Below are 21,202 nucleotides of genomic sequence, written 5' to 3'. Positions count from 1 at the left end.
GAATGGGCATGCAAAGAAACTGCTCCCCAATTGATCAACTATTTGCGTGATGTATTGAGCCATAAATTCGGTGGGTTTTAGAGAAAAGTAACTGAGATGGCCACCTGCAGAAAGCAATGATTGATATGTTTCACATAGTTGTACAAGTACGTATAAAATGACACAGAAAATATGCTTCACATTATGAAAAAGTGGACGTATAAAGGCAATTCATGGGAAATTAATTCAGCAAGGGACTCTTCTTTGCCATGACTTTTTGTGCGAATAGTATACAAACTGAATAGCAATTTGATGAACTTGGACAATGTGCAACTATTGAATTACCTTTACTTCAACATGTTAAAGTTCCCTCTCTGCAATGCCATCTGATCATGACATTGAGGCAAGATTTAGTCTAGATGTCATTTCGTTATGCATCCTTTCTTTTGTTTTTTTATTTTTTTTTTTAAAGTTGAGTAGCACCAAATGAATAGGTCCAAGTGGTTGAATCAAACATGTAACATGGCTGCATTTCAGTTGGGTATTTACTTATGCGAGTAATCTTATGTCAAGTCAAGGACATTGTCTGTTCAGTGAAGCTGTGATTTAGAGCATTGTCTGTTGAAGCTAAAGGGGTACTAAGATACTGATTCTTACAATTGTTACTGATTAATAGAGCAGCAAGCAATTGGTGCTATGGTGAGCCTATTCTGAATGTTGTGCCTTGACTTCAACAAGTTAAAAATTCCTCTTTGCAGTGCAGACTGATCATGACATTGAGGCAAGGTTTTGTGTGGATGTCATTTCGTTTTACATCCCCATTGATCATTTAATTATAATACATCATAATTATTGAATGAAACTAGTGATTTGCTCCAAGGAGTGAAGAATATATTGATAAAATTTTAAAATATTTAAAATAGCTATACAGTTTTTGTTTATCTTAAAATTTAAAAAACTTAAAATTTAGAAGATTTAATTAAATTAATGATAAAATTTATAATTAATTTTTTTCTTTATATATATAATAAAGTGTCAATTGTTTGTTTAATATATTTGAATTTTTTTTGTTTTTTCTAAGTTTTTATTATTTTACTTAATTAAAATTCATGTTTCAAAAAAAGAAATATATTTGATTGTTGTTGATAATTGTATAAAAATTTTTCTAATAAATTTTATATATTTTATGTTTAAAAAATATAATAAATATTTGATATTATAAAAAATATATATAATAATTTAATAATAAATTAAATTGATAGAGCCGTGAACCAATGAGGTACTTAGACATGCACATTGCAGTTGGAAGTGTACTTAACATGCATGAACTGCCGGCACATGTTAACGGACGACTTTGGTCAATGTGGGGGCAATTCAATTGTCAGTGCACTATGCATTCTTCTCACTCCTTTTCGAATCTAATTTGTCCTTTACGTATCTAACATCTTATCCATCAAGGAAAAGATATTTATATCTGTACCACAGTTGATAAAGAAAAAGATATTTATATATCTACTGCCGTTTTCATAGATAATAATATAGTAATATTAAAATTTTGTGTATATATATTTTTTTATATATATATAGATAATTTATTATTATATAATTAAATAATTTTAAATTAAAAATAAAATTATGATTTATATACACACAAAAGAAATTATAATTTATTATTATGTTCATTATGTCATGGTGGATTTTGTCTGTTTACCATTTTGGCGCGTTCTGTCTCTCTCTCAGCTGGACAATGTTATCGTGATGGCCTTTACGTAAATTTTATTTTGGTAAAATATAAAAGAGATAATCTGGTGATATTCATCTGTACATTTTATATTATTTAGAGGTAAAAATTTTGATTAATTGAATAATTTATAAATTTTTTAAATTATTAAAACATATTTTAAATTATAAAGCTAGACTCTGTATTTAGAATAGATGATATCTTGATACTAAATCAGATTATTAGATATTTTTAGGATTGAGATCAAATTGTTACAGTTCACAATAATAATTTAATTAGCAATTGGTCTATTATTTATAATTTGTAATTGCTTTTAAATGGATACAACCAACAACCACACCTCTGTAACCCTATCCAAATAATTAGTTGCAGGCATCTCCAAACTCCATCACCAACTGCATTTTTTTTTTATATAATCTTTGATTGGTCTACTTCTTCTGCGAAAGTTCCTATGTGTTGTCTGTGCTCAGACTTGTGACTACGATAGGACTTTTCACCACATGTTTACCTACAATGTCAGCCCACAGGAGATAACCAAAATTTACTACGTCTTCCATCTGTGTTGGACCTACGTCTGCCTATAAAATCCATGCCCTTCCCTCCTGCTTCTTCACAAGCTCATCATCATTAAAAAAAGGGGAGAGAGAAGAAAAAGATGGTTGCAGGAGGAGAGTTCAAGGTGACTGTAAGCAAGACAAAGGTGGTGGCGGCAGTGCTACCATTGCAAAAGCATTCGCTGCCACTCTCCAACCTCGACTTGCTTCTGCCACCGGTTGATGTTAGTGTCTTCTTTTGCTTCCATAAACCATCACTTCAAAGCATGACTTTTGCCTCCATGGTTGCAATTCTAAAGGACGCTCTGGCTCAAACACTGGCGTCATACTACGCCCTCGCCGGTGAGGTCGTACTCAACCCTGTTGGTGAGCCTGAGCTCCTTTGTAACAACCGTGGAGTGGACTTTGTTGAAGCGTTTGCTAATGTTGAGTTGAGTGAACTCAACTTATATAACCCAGATGAAAGTATCCAAGGCAAGCTTGTGCCTAAAAAGAAGAATGGAGTGCTCTCTATTCAGGTCACTTATCGTTCATCCCTCAAAGTTTTTGCTTCTTAATTTGTATCAGTGCATCAAACAATTCCAAAACCTCTTGCAAGATATTCAAGTGTATACCAAGAACCTTTCTGGTATTATTCTTTTAACCTAAGACAAAAGTCACACGTAATTTAGGGAGATAATTAAGGGAATCTAGGGGACATGAGTAAGTGTAGATGGCAGTTAAACTATTTCCTTAATGAATTCTAACTTTATTGAAGAACGTCAAATCATATGTATTACTTGCTTCTTTTTAATTATATGTCATCGGATATAATATTATATGAATTTCTTGACTTACAGGCAACTGAGCTGAATTGCAGTGGTGTTGTGGTGGCTTGCACCTTCGACCATCGAATAGCAGACGCATACTCCATCAATATGTTTCTAGTTTCATGGGCTGAATTAGCTCAGTCTAAACCAATGTCTTTGCTACCATCTTTTCGCCGATCTGTGCTGAATCCTCGACGACCAGGATGCATTGACCCTGCTTTAGATGACATGTACGTGCCACTCTCACCATCTCCATCTCCTAAAGAACCAGTTGGAGCTACTCATGATGATCATCTCATAAGTCGAATATATTATGTCACAAAAGACCAACTCAACGAGCTTCAATCACTCGCCAGCGCCAATGGTTGCAGGAGGACAAAACTCGAGTCTTTTAGTGCTTTTTTATGGAAAATAGTAGCCAAGTGTGGCGCTACGAACAGTGAAAGGACGGCAAAATTGGGGATTGTTGTTGATGGAAGAAGTAGGTTAAGCCAAGGAGATAGTGAAAAATCAAGACTAATGGATGCATATTTCGGAAATGTATTATCAATCCCTTTTGGGGGACAAAAAATTATTGAACTGGAGGAAAAGCCTTTATCTTGCGTGGCAAATCAAGTTCATGCCTTCTTGGAAAACGCAGTGACACAACATCATTTCTTGGCACTGATTGATTGGGTTGAGGCTCGTAGACCCCAGCCAGCTTTAGCTAAGATATACATCAATGGAACTGACGATGGACCGGCCTTTGTGGTGTCATCAGGGCAGAGATTTCCAGTTTCAAAGGTGGATTTTGGATGGGGCAAACCAGCATTCGGGTCATATCATTTCCCATGGGGTGGCAATGCCGGGTATGTTATGCCGATGCCGAGTCCATTGGGGAACGGTGACTGGGTGGTGTATTTGCACCTATTGAAGAGGCAATTACAGGTGATTAAGAGGGAAGCATCTAATGTGTTTAGGCCTCTGACCGCTGATTATCTCAACTTAATGAAATGAGTTCGATGATCAGTCCAACGGTCTTGCGTACAGTAAAATCACATGTATTAATGAGGCTTGCAGGCTCTTGGTGTTGTCATTTTGTGTTATTTTCACCTCGTGTGTAATATTCTAGTCCCTCATCTTGCATTGTGTACACTTCATCTGGGAAGATAGCTGCACCGTGTCAGCAGCAACCTCGTCTTCCTTGATTTGCTTAGGGTTCTAAGTAAAATATAAATACGAGTATATGTACATATTGTACCGATAATCTTAAAATTAATGTTACTTTCTACTTAAAAGCATGGAGCTGCTGGGATCTAATCATATTGAAACCAATACGTTATTCTAACACATCTGTCATGATTAATTTATTTAAGAAATTTATAAAAGTCTGTTTTGATCAATTATAAATCTTCTTTGACCCCAAGGTATTAGAACTTTCAATATAAATATCTGAATTCAAATCTGTATGACGTTTATAAAACTTTGACTTATCTAATATAGTAGGTATATGTCTAATCACTATGCATAGATTTATCCGTCCAACAGATATGGATGGAGTCCCAATTATCAAAAATAAATAAATAAATATATATATATATATATCTTCTTGCAGAAGGTAGCTGAAATGAAATTAGCAGAAGTTATATATGTAGATAATTCATGACTTGGAAGATGCAGAATACTTCTACTACATATATATAAAATAGTTAACCCCATCATCAAGTCACACTTCTCAATTATTCAAGTATCATCTTTTACGATTTCATTATTTGGAACTAATATTACTAAACGTAACGTGAGCATGCCACTGATTTTGAGTAGTGGTTAATTAAGGAGCTTTAAATTGCTAAAAATTAAAAAGTCTCACATCAAATAAAAATAATATAAATAAATGGTATATAAATATGATAGATTAAATCTTAACATTAAATAGATGGGTCTAACAACCTAACTTGATTAGCAACTCATCTAATCAAACGGCGGGTCAAACAATTTATAATAGTGAGTGATATATAAGTGTAGTAAATTAAACATTAATACAAACTAATTAATTTTGTATAATATGAGTTTCGATTTTCGCATTTATAAGTCCAATATATTTCTACACACACTTGTGTAAAATTTCTATTACAAGACCTCTCACCAACCATTGATTAGCGTGTGCATTAGTTAGCCATAGATTCAACAACTTTACATTACTGAGCTTTTTGCGGATGAGTTAGCACATAGCACTATAGCAGTAAGCTTAAATATAAAATGGGTTTATGTGGTTGAGCTACGAGCTAACCACTCCATTACAGCTGTGTGATGATAGTTATGAGAAATAAGACTCTGTACCGAAGCCAACGAGTTGTAGTGCTTTGGTAGGTGTCTAGCAAAATAAGTCAGTTTGTTGGGTGCTTGTGGAGCATTGAATCATGGGGCCTGGTTTCTGATGATGTGGTTGAGAAGAAAGGACTCTTTGAGGCTTTGGTTTACAAGTCAGTCGAAGTGATCGATGCATAATATCACTCAAGCTAACAACTTCATACGAATGAAGTTAGTATAATGACACACTTGGTGGAGTGGTGTGAATTCCTAAGTTAGAAAATGGCTAATCATAAGTTTGTTTGGTAATAGATTATAATCCAAGAATTTACTTTTTTATTTTTTATAAACTCAAAGAATGGAAGGTAAACCCCGAGGGTCTACAGTTACTTAAACCTGCAATTACGGTGTAAACAAATTAGAGGTAAATTTTATTATATTAAATCATACTGAGATAATTTGAATTCTTGATATTTACAAATGACTTTTGATGCTTCACCACTTACATTAGGAATTTACTGATTTTGTCAAAATGACAAATACAAATAATCATAATTAATTATTAATATTAGGTTAAATGTCTGCATGGGGTTGCCCATCCAACTTTAGACCATCAATTTTTCTTTTTCATTATATATATAGTTTGACATGGACATGGAGTAGGACGTAGAAACCAGAACCAACTTCCAAATTTTTAATTGATTACCATGCCACTCCACTAATACATAATTAATTTACACTTGTCCTTAACGAATTAAGTTGTTAAATTAATTTGTATGTAAATGAGATGAACATAACCTTCCTCCATAGATTATATATAAAAAAATATATCAATACATCGTAAGTATTGTTGATGAGAATTTTAAATGACTAAAGATCACTTAAATGACTAAAGATTTATAACGAGAGTTTTTGTGCTTTTAAGAGAGATTACTCACCTATTTTTGAATATCTCTTAAATCCTGAGATCCTCATTCCCTTTGCACAAACATGTTTGTTGATCAAATCGAGTTGTATCATGTCTTATCTAGCATGACCTACTAGACTTATAGGTTGTGACTCGTGTTACACTAAGGCTTATGAGATTGTGAGCTTTGCAAGCCATATTGGCCCATCAAAAAGCAAGGCTCGAGACACGATTTATCACTCCATAAGTCATGCCTCCTTAGTCCTTTTTGCGGCTGGCCACCAAAAATTAATTTATAAATATTTTTTCTTTTTTCGATCGTGTGTAGCTGGCCCATCGGCTTCTGGCACAACATGTCCTAAAAGTGAATCTTGGTACGATCTACAATTTTGTAGGTCATGCCTTTTAAATTAAACTTTTTTAGTTTCGGGCCAACATAACCCATTGTCATGTCTACCTTTACATTAATTTTTTTTTTAATATTTATTAGATAAAAAAAAAATGTTACAACTTTATCCATTATAATTCAAAAATTAACTTCATATTGGTAAAAGTTGTTGCACTTCAACGTAGGCACGGGATAAAAATGAAAAGTGATTTAGAAGTTCCTCACTTCTACTTGAGGAGCTTTAGCTTGTTGCTTCATTGAGTCTGCACGGGACAACTAAACATGATAACGTCAAAAACTTACTAATTATATTTACTCTCATTCATACCAAATAAGTCTATTTCATCTAATGGAATCATTGAGCCACATAGGTGGTTTCCTAGTCCTTTTTGGATAATTGTTGGTTTGCACTTCTTGTCTTTGATCCCATCATGGACTTCAATATTGGATTGTTTCCCATTGTTTAGTTTTTGTTGTTCTTCCACCTACCCTTCATCTTTTGTATTTTGTTGCTTCTCATCAACTTGCCCCAAGTGTATAAATTTGGTTGTATCAACATAGTCTCCTATATTGATGTAGTAAGAAGGGATAATTCTCTTCGAGTGAAAGGATGTTTAAACAATTAAATCATAACCACGTGTTTGTCATTAAACAAAATATATTATGGGAATATACGGTCGAGTAATTCAATTATGGGTAGGTGTATACACTTTATTATAACATTGAATCAAGAACCCCAAAAATTAATTTCCACCTAACAAGTATCAGAGTCTTGCTTCAAGAGAAGGTAATAAATTTTCAAGGCAATATTCTAAATTATTTGTCATCATTTTACCTGGTAGGTCAGTTGACAAGTGAATTGATCAAATCGCTTTGTATCTTGAGACATTTTGGTGATATGTCTCTTTCTGTTATGCAAGAATTAACCAATGTTGATAATTGATTCATAAATACTTCATAAAAATGTTGTATTATATTAGTGTTAAACAAGATTATGATCGATTAATGGTTGTTAATATGATCTGATAAATTCACATTTTTATCACCTTCAACTGCGTTTGGGTTCCTTATTGTCAACAGCTACCAACTCCACGTCAAGATCAATTAGTTACCTTTCAATTCTTCCCAGTTTGACGAATGGTTGAAAATGACAGTTCAACAATACTGATTGGACATATGTTACATCTACGTATACTCAACATCAAACCCTTGAGAGAAAGAGCACAACACAAATACGATTAAGTCACGCAACTCATGTCATTCATCTGGACGTCAGCATCTATCATCAATTATACTTGTGATATACTTTATATAGGTTAACAAAGTCCAAGTATTCCATGTCTTGGAACTTCTATGCACTCATGTAATTGGCATTTCTAAGTTTGTTTTTGAACAAATTTGACATTCAAATCCATGACATACCATGACAAATGTAAGCTTTTATGGCGTATATATTTGACAAATAATAAAATTATTCTTATAGTTAAATTGTATAAACTGATATAATAATTTGTGATTAAATTTTATGATTGTTTAATTTTCTCTTAAATCGCTTTAAAGTCATTTAATCAGATCTATTATCTCGATTTATATAAATAAATTTATATATATAATACTACTTTTTAACAAAATGACAAACATGATCATAACTCATGATCTCCAATTTTTTTCTGGTTTAGATAGCAGCTCTTCTTATTGTGTTTCGACTGTTATATTTGTTATGAAGATTGTGCCATTCTGGCAGATTTATGAAACCAAATTGCAACCACTTGTTCTGCAGTTTTCAGGATGAATATTCCATAAATGTAAAACTAACTTTATTGAACATTATTTGCCGAAAAATGCAAATACACTCAGCACAAAAGTGTTATTTACTTCTGCTAGCTACCACTAAACAAAATGTACAACATCCAAGAAGGATGCAATGCAGCCTGTTTGAGTTTGTAGGGAAAAGAACAAAAATGCCACCTCCCTTGTCATTTTCAAGGAGGCCAAGTTTCACATTAGAGGCAACAACCTAATTCTGAAACATCTTGCATGGCAAGCAAGGTGTTTTAAGGATGTTAAGTTAGTATGAAGAAGCATTATCAAAGTTAAATTTATCTGGAAGAAATAAGTATCGGAAGTGTGAATCAAAGGGTAGAATGCCACAATTGCGAGACCCTAAAAGGCTTTCCCGCCTCTGTGAAATGCACTGCTCAACAAAGGCAGCCTGAATTGGCGGAAGGTAATGAGATATCCATACGGCCAAATTCACATCATCCACAAGACCTTTGGCAAAACAGTGCAGCATTTTTGGAACCAACAGCTTCCCTTTGCTGCTAACCCCAACTGAAGCACGAATGAAATCATGCTGAGCCTCTTGAAGCTCCTCCCTTAAATTCTTTGCAGTGTAAATCCTTACCTACAGTTCCCATTAATTGTCGTGTTAATTTATGACTTTTTACATACAGACCATATAAATATTCAGAAACCAAGCAATATCAGCATTAAAATGACTGAAAATACCGCAGGCGATGAGTACATTCCGCAGCTTAGAGCAAAAGCTACAAGTGGTTCATACAGGTCAATTGCAGACTTCTTTTGCTCCTCCGATACCTTCAACTTGTGAATGGCAAGAAGCAAAGCCTAATAGTAATTTCCATCAAAATTGTTAATTAGGAAACAAGATATAACAAGCAAATTGAATTGACCAAAATATACAGTTTAAGAAAGTACACACAATTTGAGGCCTATGTAAGGGTGGTTTCATCTTCAGAATTACATATTCAATAGCTGCTGCACTATAAGAATGTCCACCAACAGTGTATGCTGCCTGAAGATTATTTTGAAAAAAATCATCACATGCATAAAAATGGTCTCTAAAAGAGTCCCAAAAGCAAAGTACTAAAATAATAAACATAAGACCATTATGGTCAACAATCAAACCTTTTGCATCAAAGAGAAGAGCTTCAAGTCACTTCTAGGGACTCTATAGGCCAAGTAAGCCTGCCAAGAGTACACAAATAACAGAACCATAATGTAAGTTTAGGCTGTAATTTTCATAAAATTCCACAACCTTGATGATAAGCTACATAAATTGCTTCAAAGTATGAGCAACAAATTTAATACAAGAAAAAACCCTACGTGCATGATCAATGCATTATATAGATTGATCCAGAATGCAAGCTTCTCATTGGAACTTAAGTGGATAGGGTTCACTTTGGCCAATTGCTCAACAAGTGTTCTGCACTCCAAACAACAATAACAATAGATTTTATCAGATCTGCTATCAGATAAAAATTTCAACCATACAAATAATCTGAAAGTTTAATAGGAATTGTACAACAATTCCTTTTTATGATTAATGACTTCAAACCAAATTGTCAGAGCCCAACATTACGAATTACCCCCAAACTGTCATTTGGTTAGCTTACACAAAAATTTATGAAGTTTATTGGGAATCTTTGTGCATACGATGTGGAAATAATGAAGAAAGAAAGAGTATTAAGAGTTGATTTGTAACCAAAATCATAGTACATATAGTCAAAGTTAGATTTCCAGCACAAAGAACATACATAAGTTGCAATCCAGTTTTTAAATCATATGTAACTGTTAAGTGTTAGGACCCTATATATGTTTCTCACAAAAAAGTAAAACCAGTGCAGGTCAACACAGTAAAAGCATAGGTGGCATTAGCACAAAAAAGAAAACAAGACCACAGGAAATTGGAGACGAATGTGGCATGAGTTGAGAAGGACTGGCAGTTACAAAGAGAGAATAAAAAAGGGGAAATGGAGAGAGAGAGAAAGGGGAAAGAAATTGATATTGGTTGGGGAAACTTCTAGGAGAGAACCTAGTCTCTCAAATAAAAAGCGGAGGAGCAGTTTCTGGCACTCTTGAATTTGCCAGGAAATTGAGTTTGAGCTGTTTAGTGGAAGTACATATCAATAAGCAACTTCATAGTTTATGGATATATAGTAACTTGCTGATACTTTTGACTCAAATATCTATCATTTACCAATCAACAAATAAAATATCTATCATTTATCACTCAACAAATAATTGAAGGTTAAATAGCAGCCTACCTGAACTTCTTTAGAGCCCCTGAAGCATATTCCAATTGCTTCTTACCAACTGACATCCATGAAACTTCAGTTGCTAATCCATAATTTCCAACGTCGACCCAGCTTAACTTTCCACGCACTTTGTAGGGATCACAAGTATTCTCTGAGGCCAAAATTCCAGCATTATTCTGCACATCAATTTGTGGACTCTGCACCCACGATGAAATCATTGAGCGTTCAGATGATGACCACCATGATGAACTGGATAGATGTCCACGTGGTGACACATGGCAGAAGTGGCTCTCTGGCGTACAAGATTTGGATGGTATGGCTGAATCCGCCAGAGACATAAATATATTTTTCATACATCGCACCATTTCTTCTGATAGTTTATTAGGGTTATCCCAAAGGCCCTTAGGAGTTATTCCAGTAGGAAGCCTCCTGAACTCCACAAATTGACTTGGTTTGGAATTTGTCTTTGTGGACATTTTCTTCTCATGGAAATACACATCTGAATCATCTGCATCCTGAAGAGCAATATAATAAAATAAATGCTCATCAACAAAAGGTAGGAAACCTTTATATCACAATTTAGTTTGTGAACAAGCACAGTCTTTCATATTGAATTAATTAATGTGTGTTCAATTTCAAATTTGTTAACCCTAACTAAAAGATCATTCAATAAATAGAGAAAAGTAATTAGACATTCCCTACATTCACAAAGGATATTAAATTTGAAAGTGTCCTAAACTTGAGCAAGAAAATATTAGCATCATCATTCTCATTGAAATATAGATGTTGGGAGAGAATTGAGACATCAAGAAATTTGAATAACAAGGAAGCACTAGCCATAAGCTTTAAGATAGATTAGGCCTCTTATATAACTGGAAAGCATTGTAGCCCCATCATAAAGTAAAATTTCTACTGGGATGACATAATATAGAGTGATACCTCCATTATTGACTCCGAACAACACAATTCACCATTAGATTCTGATGGTTGGTCTCCTTGATCTTGACATGAGCTACCTTCTGGGAGATGACCCACTTCAGGGTTTAAATGCTTCAAACACGATGAAGATGATGATGTGAGAAGTTAAATGTGCTCCTTACACGTACTATAAAGTATATTCAGCTAAGATATGGGATAGTTTCTATTGTGCACACCTGTAAGGTTCAGTATTATGCAAACAGAGATTGTTTATATCTTTAATAAACAACACTCTATCTATATGTGTCTAGTTTTCCTTCATGATATTGAGAAATTGGGACATGGTTCCAACTTAAAACATGAACGGTTATTATGTAGATGCCAAGATTAATAACCAAGATAGCACTGCAATAATTATTTATGTATACAGAGTAGCCCCAACAAGTACATGTCATATTATACCTGGTCATTTAGGGGAGAATAAATATATTAATTTAAAGTCTAGCGCACTAACATTATCATGTAGCAAACAAGCACTATCAACATAAACAAAAAAGTTTGACTAATAACAAGAACATCACCTAACCTCTGTGCTATGTCTTTAATTTAATAAGGAAACGTTTGGTATGGTGATCTAAAAACAAATCTAAAAAATTGAGTTGCTTTTTAAGATTTTTAATACCTAAAATGTGTTTGATATAACACTCAAAAATAGATTTCAATTTATAAACCATGAAAAAAAAATTCCTTTTAAATTTTTAAATGCAACTTTTACAACTCTAATGGAATTTCAAATAAAAAAGGACCCTTAATTTTTATTCATTTGTTTGAAGGCACTCAACCAAATTAAAAGTTTTTTAAAAAGTTAATGACAATAGTTCACAAAAATTATTATAGTAGTCAGTAAGAATTTATGTGTTTGATCAATTACCAGAGATTCAATATTTTTGGTGGAGCAGTTAGTCAATGGTAAAGAAGACGAACGCCTTAAATGGTATTCAGTAAGCCTCCGTTCATTTCTTTCTTGACTAAGCTGGAAATGTAAAGAGACAATCTCTTGTTCAAGTTTTGAAACTGAAATCTCCAGTACGGCAATATTAGACAGAAGCTCCCACGCCTGTCCAAATATGGAAAAAGAAAGATTTTACAAAAATATCAAATACCTAATGGAAACCTTGAGCATGATTGTATACAGAATTCACAAAACCACAAATCAGATCATGAAAATTACTTAACCGTTGATGTTGTCTCATAAGTCATCAATGATCTAATTTTGGAGGCACAGAATGTTTGGTTAAGCTTTTCAAGCTCAGACAGAATGATTTGGATAATAAATAAACAATAGAAGTAGAGTTTATGAACAAAGCTCTCATTAAGTCCATAAACTCTAATTTGATAGCGTTTTAACATCTTGCAATTTTACAATCTCAAGTTATTGTGCCTATATGGACTTGAAACATTAGAAATTTAACTAATAAAATATTGAATTTATGAGTTACTGCATGGACATTTGGTTAATATAACAATATTCCCAGTTCTGGGAAATATATTACACACAGACACCCTATTCAATTTGCAGTGAAAAGAAAAAACAAGCAACAGTCTGACAATGATAAGATTATAAAGCTGGAGCAATCTGTATCCTCATTATGAAAGCCTAAGTCCAAGAACTTAAATCAGTATAATGCTTAACAGCATGCATGCAGCTTGCATAAGTACCCTCCATCCGTTGCATGATGAGATGGTAATAATTCCTCCAATTAAGTAGGCAAATATTACAGAGATGTCCATAATGGTAAAGAGAAATTGTTGTACACTTCTTTAGGTAGTTTGAACTCAAAAATCTCAAAGCCAATGTGGTTAGGTCTAACGCATAGATAAGTGATTGTTACGGGCACAGCATGGAAAGACTCATCTAATTAATTCTAAATATTAAAAACGGTAGTGGCAATAACAAATCGTAAGAAAATTTATATATATACATATATGACTTACATGGTGTGGGAGGCACGATGAACTAGATGGCTTCACAGCATTTTTCTTGATAGCATTTTCCAGAATAATATGCAGCTCCATCTCTTCATGCAGCTTCTGTTGTAACCTTTGTACCTGATACATTAAAATATCCCATGGGGCTACAGTAAATTACAATGTGTCTATGTTAACTAAGTAATTTACTTTTCATGGAACCATGGAAGAGATACCAAAATACTTTCCAATAGCAAGATTAATAACCATGTGACAGAATGGCATCTATAAGGTAACTCAAGAAAACAGAGTCTCTTCTATGAAGAAAATAAGCAAACACAACACTGCAATTGTGAGAAAACGAGAAAGGTTGCTAATGAATTTACCAAATGAGCCATGACATACTACCCTACTCAAGCTTGATGCGACACATACCAATGACAATGCAAGCACCACATAGCACACTAATGTACCAGAAATCCCTGGAAAGAAACAAGCACTAAAAGGATGAAAGTAGTGAACAAGATTCTCTTGTTAATTTACCTTTTTATAATCCATTTACATACTAAAGTCCTGTACAGTAGTCTATATAGCATTCTCCATCTAAAACTTATTTGAGATAACATGTTTCTAAAGTTTTGACTAACAATTAAAAAAGGATAAAGCAAACTACTCAATAATACACAACATAGACAACAGTGTTTAAAAGGCTCAAGCTTACATCCTCCTCAAGCTGATGTCTGTATGGGTAAGAACCTCGGTTCTTAGCACACAATCCAAGACTTTCAGCATCTTCACTACAGTCCCACACCTAAATCACTCGCCAGATTTTTTCTGTCAGCACAAGATGATTTGAAGACAAGAAAAACAAAACGAAGAGGATAACAATAATAACTATAAGATGTTTTGCAACCGTTTCAAATTGACCAAATAGAGAAAACTCAACAGAAAGCTAACAAATTCGGCTATAAGTCTATTTCAAGCATTTGTACTAGGGAGAATAAAACTTTGAAAGGACTTCCAACTGAAGTCAATAAAGAAATGCAGGTTTAATATGAAGACATAGTCCATCTGTATCAGCATACAGCAACTCAAAACTCATGTTATTGGCTGCAATTTAAGTACTCCCATTAACAAGTACCGTTGCAACATTGAATTATTCAGAATCAAGAAAAACCTCTGAAAATGGATACCAAGACAGAAGGATCAAAACAATTCAATTGACAAAAATTATGCAGTATGTATCCAAAAGAAGAGAAGAGAAACTACAATGCACCCAATAGCTTGGTCCATTATGTTTTTTTTTTTTTTTTAAATCTTTATTCACAGTGATCTCAACCCAAACTTTATGACCCACCAGAAAGAAAATCCTACCCCAGAACTAACCTCCAAGGATGAATTGTCCCTGTCTAATTCATCAAGGACATCCAATTGAGAATCTGACTTATAGTAACCCGCTTCAGAGCCGGAAAATCTGGAGATTGAACTATTTCTGTATGAAAATGTCAGCACTATTAGAGGAAAATAAAAGTGCATTTGAAAAAGAATAACTGAAAGGTCCGTCCATAACCAGAAAAACAGAAGTGATAGTAGAAAAAACCAGAAGAAATCATGCTTACAAGCTAAAGGCAGATCGCACAACTGGTGAGTCACACATCTTGATCATGAGATTTGGCTTTTATCACTTAAAATACAACCTGGAATTCCCCAAAAAGCTTGGCTTCTTTGTGCTTGTATAACAATCATCATAAATACTGCAGATCACAACAAAAATCAATTGTGTATTTGTTATAGCATATCAAACTGGGATATTTAGTAAAGTTTTGTTACTCAAAATCATAGGATAATTAGAAAATAAATTCAAAAATTAGAAAAGAAAACACTGTGCAACCTGTGAGGTTGTAATAAGGACAAATATTCATGAATGCACAGCTACCAGTCACTTTCACCATAACCATACAACAAATACAACACAAGTGGAGTGCTTAAACTCCATATCTGTTTCAAGACAACCACCAAACAACACGACTTAGAAAAGCAGGTCGAAACAGTCAAAAAGAAAAATTAAAAATAATTATATTTTAACAGTCTGAATAATACATAAGTTGCAACAAATCAATTAGAATTCTCCTTTCATGAAAGTTAGAGCTGAGTAAAGAGAGCAGTAAAAATTTGTCATTAACAGGACATGATTATTTCCAAAAGGGTAATGGAAAATGACCAAAATAGGACTTAGAAAGATAGGATTATGGCAGAGAATCAAAATAAGTGGAGTTCCTCGTGGGGTGGAAGAAGACAGAAGAAACGACTTTTCCACAGTGCGTAAAAAAGACAGCATTTATAGACATACTCGCTAAAAGTTTTCAAATTTTCGCCACGGAAAAGAGAAATTGGTTACTCTTGGCCTATAGAAAATGATAAATATAATAAAAAGTAGGTCAATGATAGACCAAATGAGCTTTCAGTTTCACACACAAACACCTCCTCACGGTACACAGTCTTTGAAAAATGCTTTTATGAGAGTAAACACTAAGTCAAATAGGGGAGTTCGTGAGTACACACTTTGAAAAATAAAAATAAAATTAAAAAAAAATGAATGAACAACTCGAAAAAAAAAAAACACGTAAAAGAACAATCCAAATCTCATATCTCAGTGGTCCCTTTTTTGTTATCATAAAGACATTGTTTGTTAAACAAAAATTGTTTCACGCTGATCAGAATCTGACCCATCATCCAACAACAAACAATAATGCGTCCTTCTCTGTGTATTATTGCCTCTCTATTTAGCCTCAAAACAAATGAAAACAAACCCAAAAGTTCAAAATGCAGAGTGAAATTTGAAGTTTGAAAAAAATGCTTTATCCAAAAGGGCAAAAATCAAACCTTAACAGAAGGAGTCTCAGCTTTCCAGAGTTAGTACAGAAAATAGTTGAGAAGACTAAGAATCAAAACTTTAAAAATGCTTTCATTTTATACTTTCTTGTAACAAGCCTAGATTCTTGACATGGGTACAACCGTATAGCGTCGTCACATTATGAAAACTCAATCTCTCCCGCTCTCACTTAAAATTCAAAATCTGGGATAAGAAGAGAGTAAAAGACAAAGAAAGATTTGAGTTCAGTAGGTATTTGGTAAGAGATTCAAATGGATAGAGAAAATATACATATACAAATTAGTTGGTGAAATATGTATGTATCTTTGACTAGGGAACCAAGCAACCCCACAACGTCCAAAATATTTTTTTTTTTAAAAAGCCAAATAACTATTTTTCATCCAAAATTTGATAAAACCAAATTGCACTCCCTAAGTTTACAATATTAATTTTCCTATCCACCAGTCAATTTGGTGAGAATAAACTTTTTGATTCATTGCAAAATACAAATTTGTTAGTACCATTCCTTTTCAGGGGTGAATATAAATCGAACCAAGCTTAAATATTTTTTAACTCGAGTTTAATTTAAATAAAAAAGAATTTGATTCAAGTTCGTTGAGCCAATATAAAGTGTAATTCGAGTTTAATTTGAACGAAAATAATTCAGTTTAAGTTTGACTCGAATTTATAATTTAAAGTCATGACTTAAATATGTGACTCAAATTCATTATTCAAATTCATAATTTATTAATAAAACAACATCGTTTAACAATTAATTAACATAATTCAAATTAAATTATAAGTCAAATTCGAATTGAATTAAATCATTTACCTAGCTCGTGAGTCAAACTCTTTCTAACTCAAATTTAGCTCAATTTTGAAATGAGCTCCGAACCTTCTAATTCAAATTCGGTTTAAATTTGAATTAACTAAATTCCAGTTAAACCAAATTCAATCACACCAACGCCAACTCTGTTTGGGTCCTGCAGTAACCCCTTTAATACCAAAATTTCGAAGTCTCTATACTTCCATTATTTTATTTCAAGTTTTCTTCTCTCTTAGGTCTAGCCGTCTCATCCCATTTGAAGGTCCTCTTCGTTTGATTTCTATACTTGTACAACTTGTATTGGTAAAATTAATCTATATTCTTTTTCCTTATTGCTTAAATTTATATATATATATATGATCAATTTATATTTTAATTAAATTGTCTATATAATTAATTAACCTTAATTCCTTCTTTACAAGTATGAGAGATCAGCAATACGAGAGAGTTCCCGAAAGCTTATGCAGATAATTTGTTTCTTTGGGTATGTTTATGGATAGTAGTCCAAAAACTTGGAGTCCCTTTACCATTGGCAACGGGTGACTGAGAGTAGCCCAGGAATCAAAGAATGAAGGTTCCATTTTTTTTCTTTTTTAATAATGTACAATTTACTCGTAATTTACTTTACAATTATGAAATATATAACGCTCGGCCAAGGTTCACTGGCCCCTCTCCATCCAGACCCATCAATTTTTTTTTTAGCTTTTCCCGATACAGGCTACACAAAAGACAAATTGCTAAAATACAAATCACTTTTACAATTTCATATGTTGATGATGGAAACTATTTTTTATATAATTATTAATTAAAAAAAGGTGGGGTATAAATAATAAGTACAGTCACCGGGTGATCAAAACGATGAAAGTACAATTACAAGTTGCAAAAAAAAAATATATATATATATATATATTTTTTTTTTTTAATTTTGAATTTTTAAAAGGGTTTTTTACAATTTTTTTCAACACTTTTATTTTTTTATTTATTGAATGTATAAATTATATTTTTTTCATCTAAACTGATTAAATTATAAACAAATAAAATGATTAAATTAATTTTTAAATATTTTATTTTTATAAAATCATCAGATATACATATATATATTAATTATTGAATTTTTAAAATCACAATTTTTTTCAACACCTTTTTTTATCTATTGAACATGTGTGTGTGTGTGTGTGTATATATCTATATAATTGAATTTTTAAAAGGGTTTTTCACAATTTTTTCCAAAACTTTTTTTTTAATCTATTGAATATGTGTGTGTATGTATATATACAATTGAGTTTTTAAAAGGGTTTTTCACAATTTTTTCCAACACTTTTCTTTTTATCTATTGAATGTATAAATTATGCTTTTTCCATCCAATTTGATTAAGTTATAGACAAATAAAATTATTATATTACTTCTTAATATTTTATTTTTATAAAATCATCATAGCACCTCTTCTTTTTTCTTGTTTTACTCTCCCTTTTTTTTTTTTAATTCGAGGAACCTTTTGGTTAAGTCCTAGGGGCTTGCAACCACTTACACTTGTAATTACAAAACAGGTAAATTAAAGGTAAACTTTATTGTGATATTTCATGTTAGAATCACTTATACCTTAGACGTTTGTAAATAACCATTGATCATTCATCACTTAGACTAACCCCTGAGGTCTTGTTTTTCTCCTTTTCCTTTCTCTCACCAAGTATCCCGCACATGAAATCAAGACGATCACCACATGGGCTATGATAATTGACTATGACAAATTTGTTGCCAACAACCCTTGGTACCAAGCCACAATTAATTGGATTTATAATTGAACTGTGGCTTGAGCATAATTGCCCATGGCACATTTCACTGAATCATAGCTGAGACAGTGGTGCTCAAGTTACTATAAACCAAATTAAGGTTTGTCATCTTGTTTGGGTCTCCCTTATGGTGGTTGTGCCATTGTTCCTTCAATTATTGTTGTTGAAGTTGCTAGTTTGGGAGGGATGCTTATTTGCAGCTTGAGTAGGCAAGGTCGAGAGGACAAAGAAGATGGCATGGTGAGGATGAGGGTGTAGAAGAGTTTGCCTCTACCACCATTGTTGCTTATGGAGAAAGTAATTGAAAATTTTAGATGAGTGGAAAGAAGATGGTGTGGCAAGAGAGAGTGTTGGGTTTAGGTAGAAATAAATGATGAGTTCTGAGTGATACAATGGTATTGAAACTAAAGAAGAATGGCGATGATGGTGGGGGGAATTTGAGAGAAGTTGATGAAATGTGGGAAAGTAAGGAAGTAGATTAAAGGTCTTATGAAAAGCTTGACAAGAGAGATTGAGGTTATTAAAGAGAATATTTATGATATGAAGCACCATAGTTCAATTACAAAAGAATAGGAGAAAGAGAAATTACAAGAGAGGGTAGCCTAGTTCACTCTCCAAACATGAAATTTAACATCTAAGAATCCTTTTCGAATGCTAGAATTTGTGTTTGTAATTTGTTGCGATTGGTTGGTGAAAGCAAAATGACACTTTTGTTCTTAATTTTTAATTTCCTGTCAACAAAGTTTGGTTTTAAGTTTCAAAAAAAAAAAATCTATGTACTTATTGAGTGGTAAATTGTTTTAAAGCTAAACCTAAAGTGGAAAAATATAATTAACTCATTTTAAATTCGACTGCCAATGCCAAGAGAGTTATAATTCTATAAAGTCAAGAGACAATGTACTTGAATTTGGATAAATTTATTTAGTTCACATATTTTTATTACACTTAAGGACATTTATTTGAGATACATACATTGTAATCACTTGACTCAATGTATCACTTATAATACTTCGGAGAAATATTTACATTTTTTCACCCAAAGTGTGATCGAAAAATACTTTTTTCCACTTAGTGATTGCATAAATCACACTAATCTTTTCAAAACATAACTTTATAAAAAAAAATAAAGATAAAATAATAATTTTACTATTTAACATATTATAAAAATTAAAAAGTGGTTAATTTATTGATCATATTTTAAAATTTTAAATATAATAATTTAATTTTTTATAAGTTTAAAAATTTATAATTTAGTCCTTATAGTTTAAGTTGAGGAACCATAGTCACAACAAGTATAATTAATCCAAATCCAAGCCCATCGAAACTGCCAAATATGAGAGTTTAACACTTTTATAGATTTGAAAATATATAATTTTATTTATGTAATTTAAGTTTGGAAATCCTAACTACCGTAAGCGCAAGTCATCCAAACTTAAACCCATCAAAACAACAAACCATCCAAATCTAGACCTATAGAACTACTACCCTCTCAAACTCAAATCCATCAAAACTGTCAAATATGACACCTTGCCCATTTTACATGTTTAGAATTATGTAATTCATCCTCTATTATTCAAGTTTATAAACCTTGGTTGCCACAATCATCATTTGTCTAAACTCAAAATCATGAAGAAGAACCATCACTAATCCAAACCTAACCATCTAAAGCTACCGTTCATCTAAACTCAAATATACTTGAACCATCTATAAAGAAGAATGTGAAAAGAAAAGAAAATAATATTGATGACAAATTTGATATGCAAAAGACTTTTTGAAATTTTCATAAATTTTAGGTGATATATGAATTTTAAAAAGTGAAATAGTTAAAGGTCATGTAAATCTGAATTTATAACTCCCTCTTAAAATATAATGTGAATCATCCTAATTAAGATAAAGTCGTTAGACCCATGATTGTGTTTGAAAGAGGAGCCCTTGTGCGATGGAGCAAAACAATGATGAGATTAAGTAGATAATAACAACAATTGAGTTTGTGAGGCAGTAAAACACGTACCTCGAAAAAGAGCAAATTAAAGCTAAATTTGAAAATTAAAATTAGAATGATCAAAATTAATTGGTACGTGTACAGCACTGCCTTTTGAGGAC

The 21,202-nt window shown here is 32.6% G+C and overlaps 2 protein-coding genes across 3 annotated transcripts; one reads left to right on the top strand and one right to left on the bottom strand.

Moving 5' to 3' along the window:
• Nucleotides 1–1,960: 1,960 nt before the first annotated feature.
• Nucleotides 1,961–4,329, top strand: LOC123209193 (coniferyl alcohol acyltransferase-like). The gene is made up of 2 exons (XM_044627049.1): nucleotides 1,961–2,792; nucleotides 3,114–4,329. Exons 1-2 carry the CDS (start codon nucleotides 2,376–2,378, stop codon nucleotides 4,077–4,079), a joined length of 1,383 nt encoding a protein of 460 aa, XP_044482984.1. The 5' UTR covers nucleotides 1,961–2,375; the 3' UTR covers nucleotides 4,080–4,329.
• A 4,133-nt stretch (nucleotides 4,330–8,462) lies between these two features.
• Nucleotides 8,463–15,866, bottom strand: LOC123209191. 2 transcript variants are annotated; one of them, XM_044627047.1, is made up of 14 exons: nucleotides 15,712–15,866; nucleotides 15,503–15,609; nucleotides 15,231–15,365; nucleotides 14,998–15,103; nucleotides 14,333–14,422; nucleotides 13,639–13,752; nucleotides 12,575–12,760; nucleotides 11,665–11,775; nucleotides 10,735–11,240; nucleotides 9,794–9,893; nucleotides 9,596–9,655; nucleotides 9,390–9,482; nucleotides 9,176–9,295; nucleotides 8,463–9,071 (listed from the first exon to the last, which is right to left on the bottom strand). In XM_044627047.1, the coding sequence occupies exons 3-14, from the start codon at nucleotides 15,275–15,277 to the stop codon at nucleotides 8,736–8,738; spliced, it is 1,869 nt and encodes a 622-aa protein (XP_044482982.1). In that variant the 5' UTR covers nucleotides 15,278–15,365; nucleotides 15,503–15,609; nucleotides 15,712–15,866; the 3' UTR covers nucleotides 8,463–8,735. The 2 variants fall into 2 exon arrangements, with proteins under 2 accessions (XP_044482982.1, XP_044482983.1); XM_044627048.1 differs by lacking the exon at nucleotides 14,333–14,422.
• Nucleotides 15,867–21,202: the final 5,336 nt, after the last annotated feature.

The sequence above is a fragment of the Mangifera indica genome, chromosome 2 (assembly GCF_011075055.1).
Source record: "Mangifera indica cultivar Alphonso chromosome 2, CATAS_Mindica_2.1, whole genome shotgun sequence".
NCBI lineage: Eukaryota > Viridiplantae > Streptophyta > Magnoliopsida > Sapindales > Anacardiaceae > Mangifera > Mangifera indica.
The sequence above is the reverse complement of the archived record's forward strand: the minus strand, read 5'-3'. Positions and strand labels throughout refer to the sequence as shown.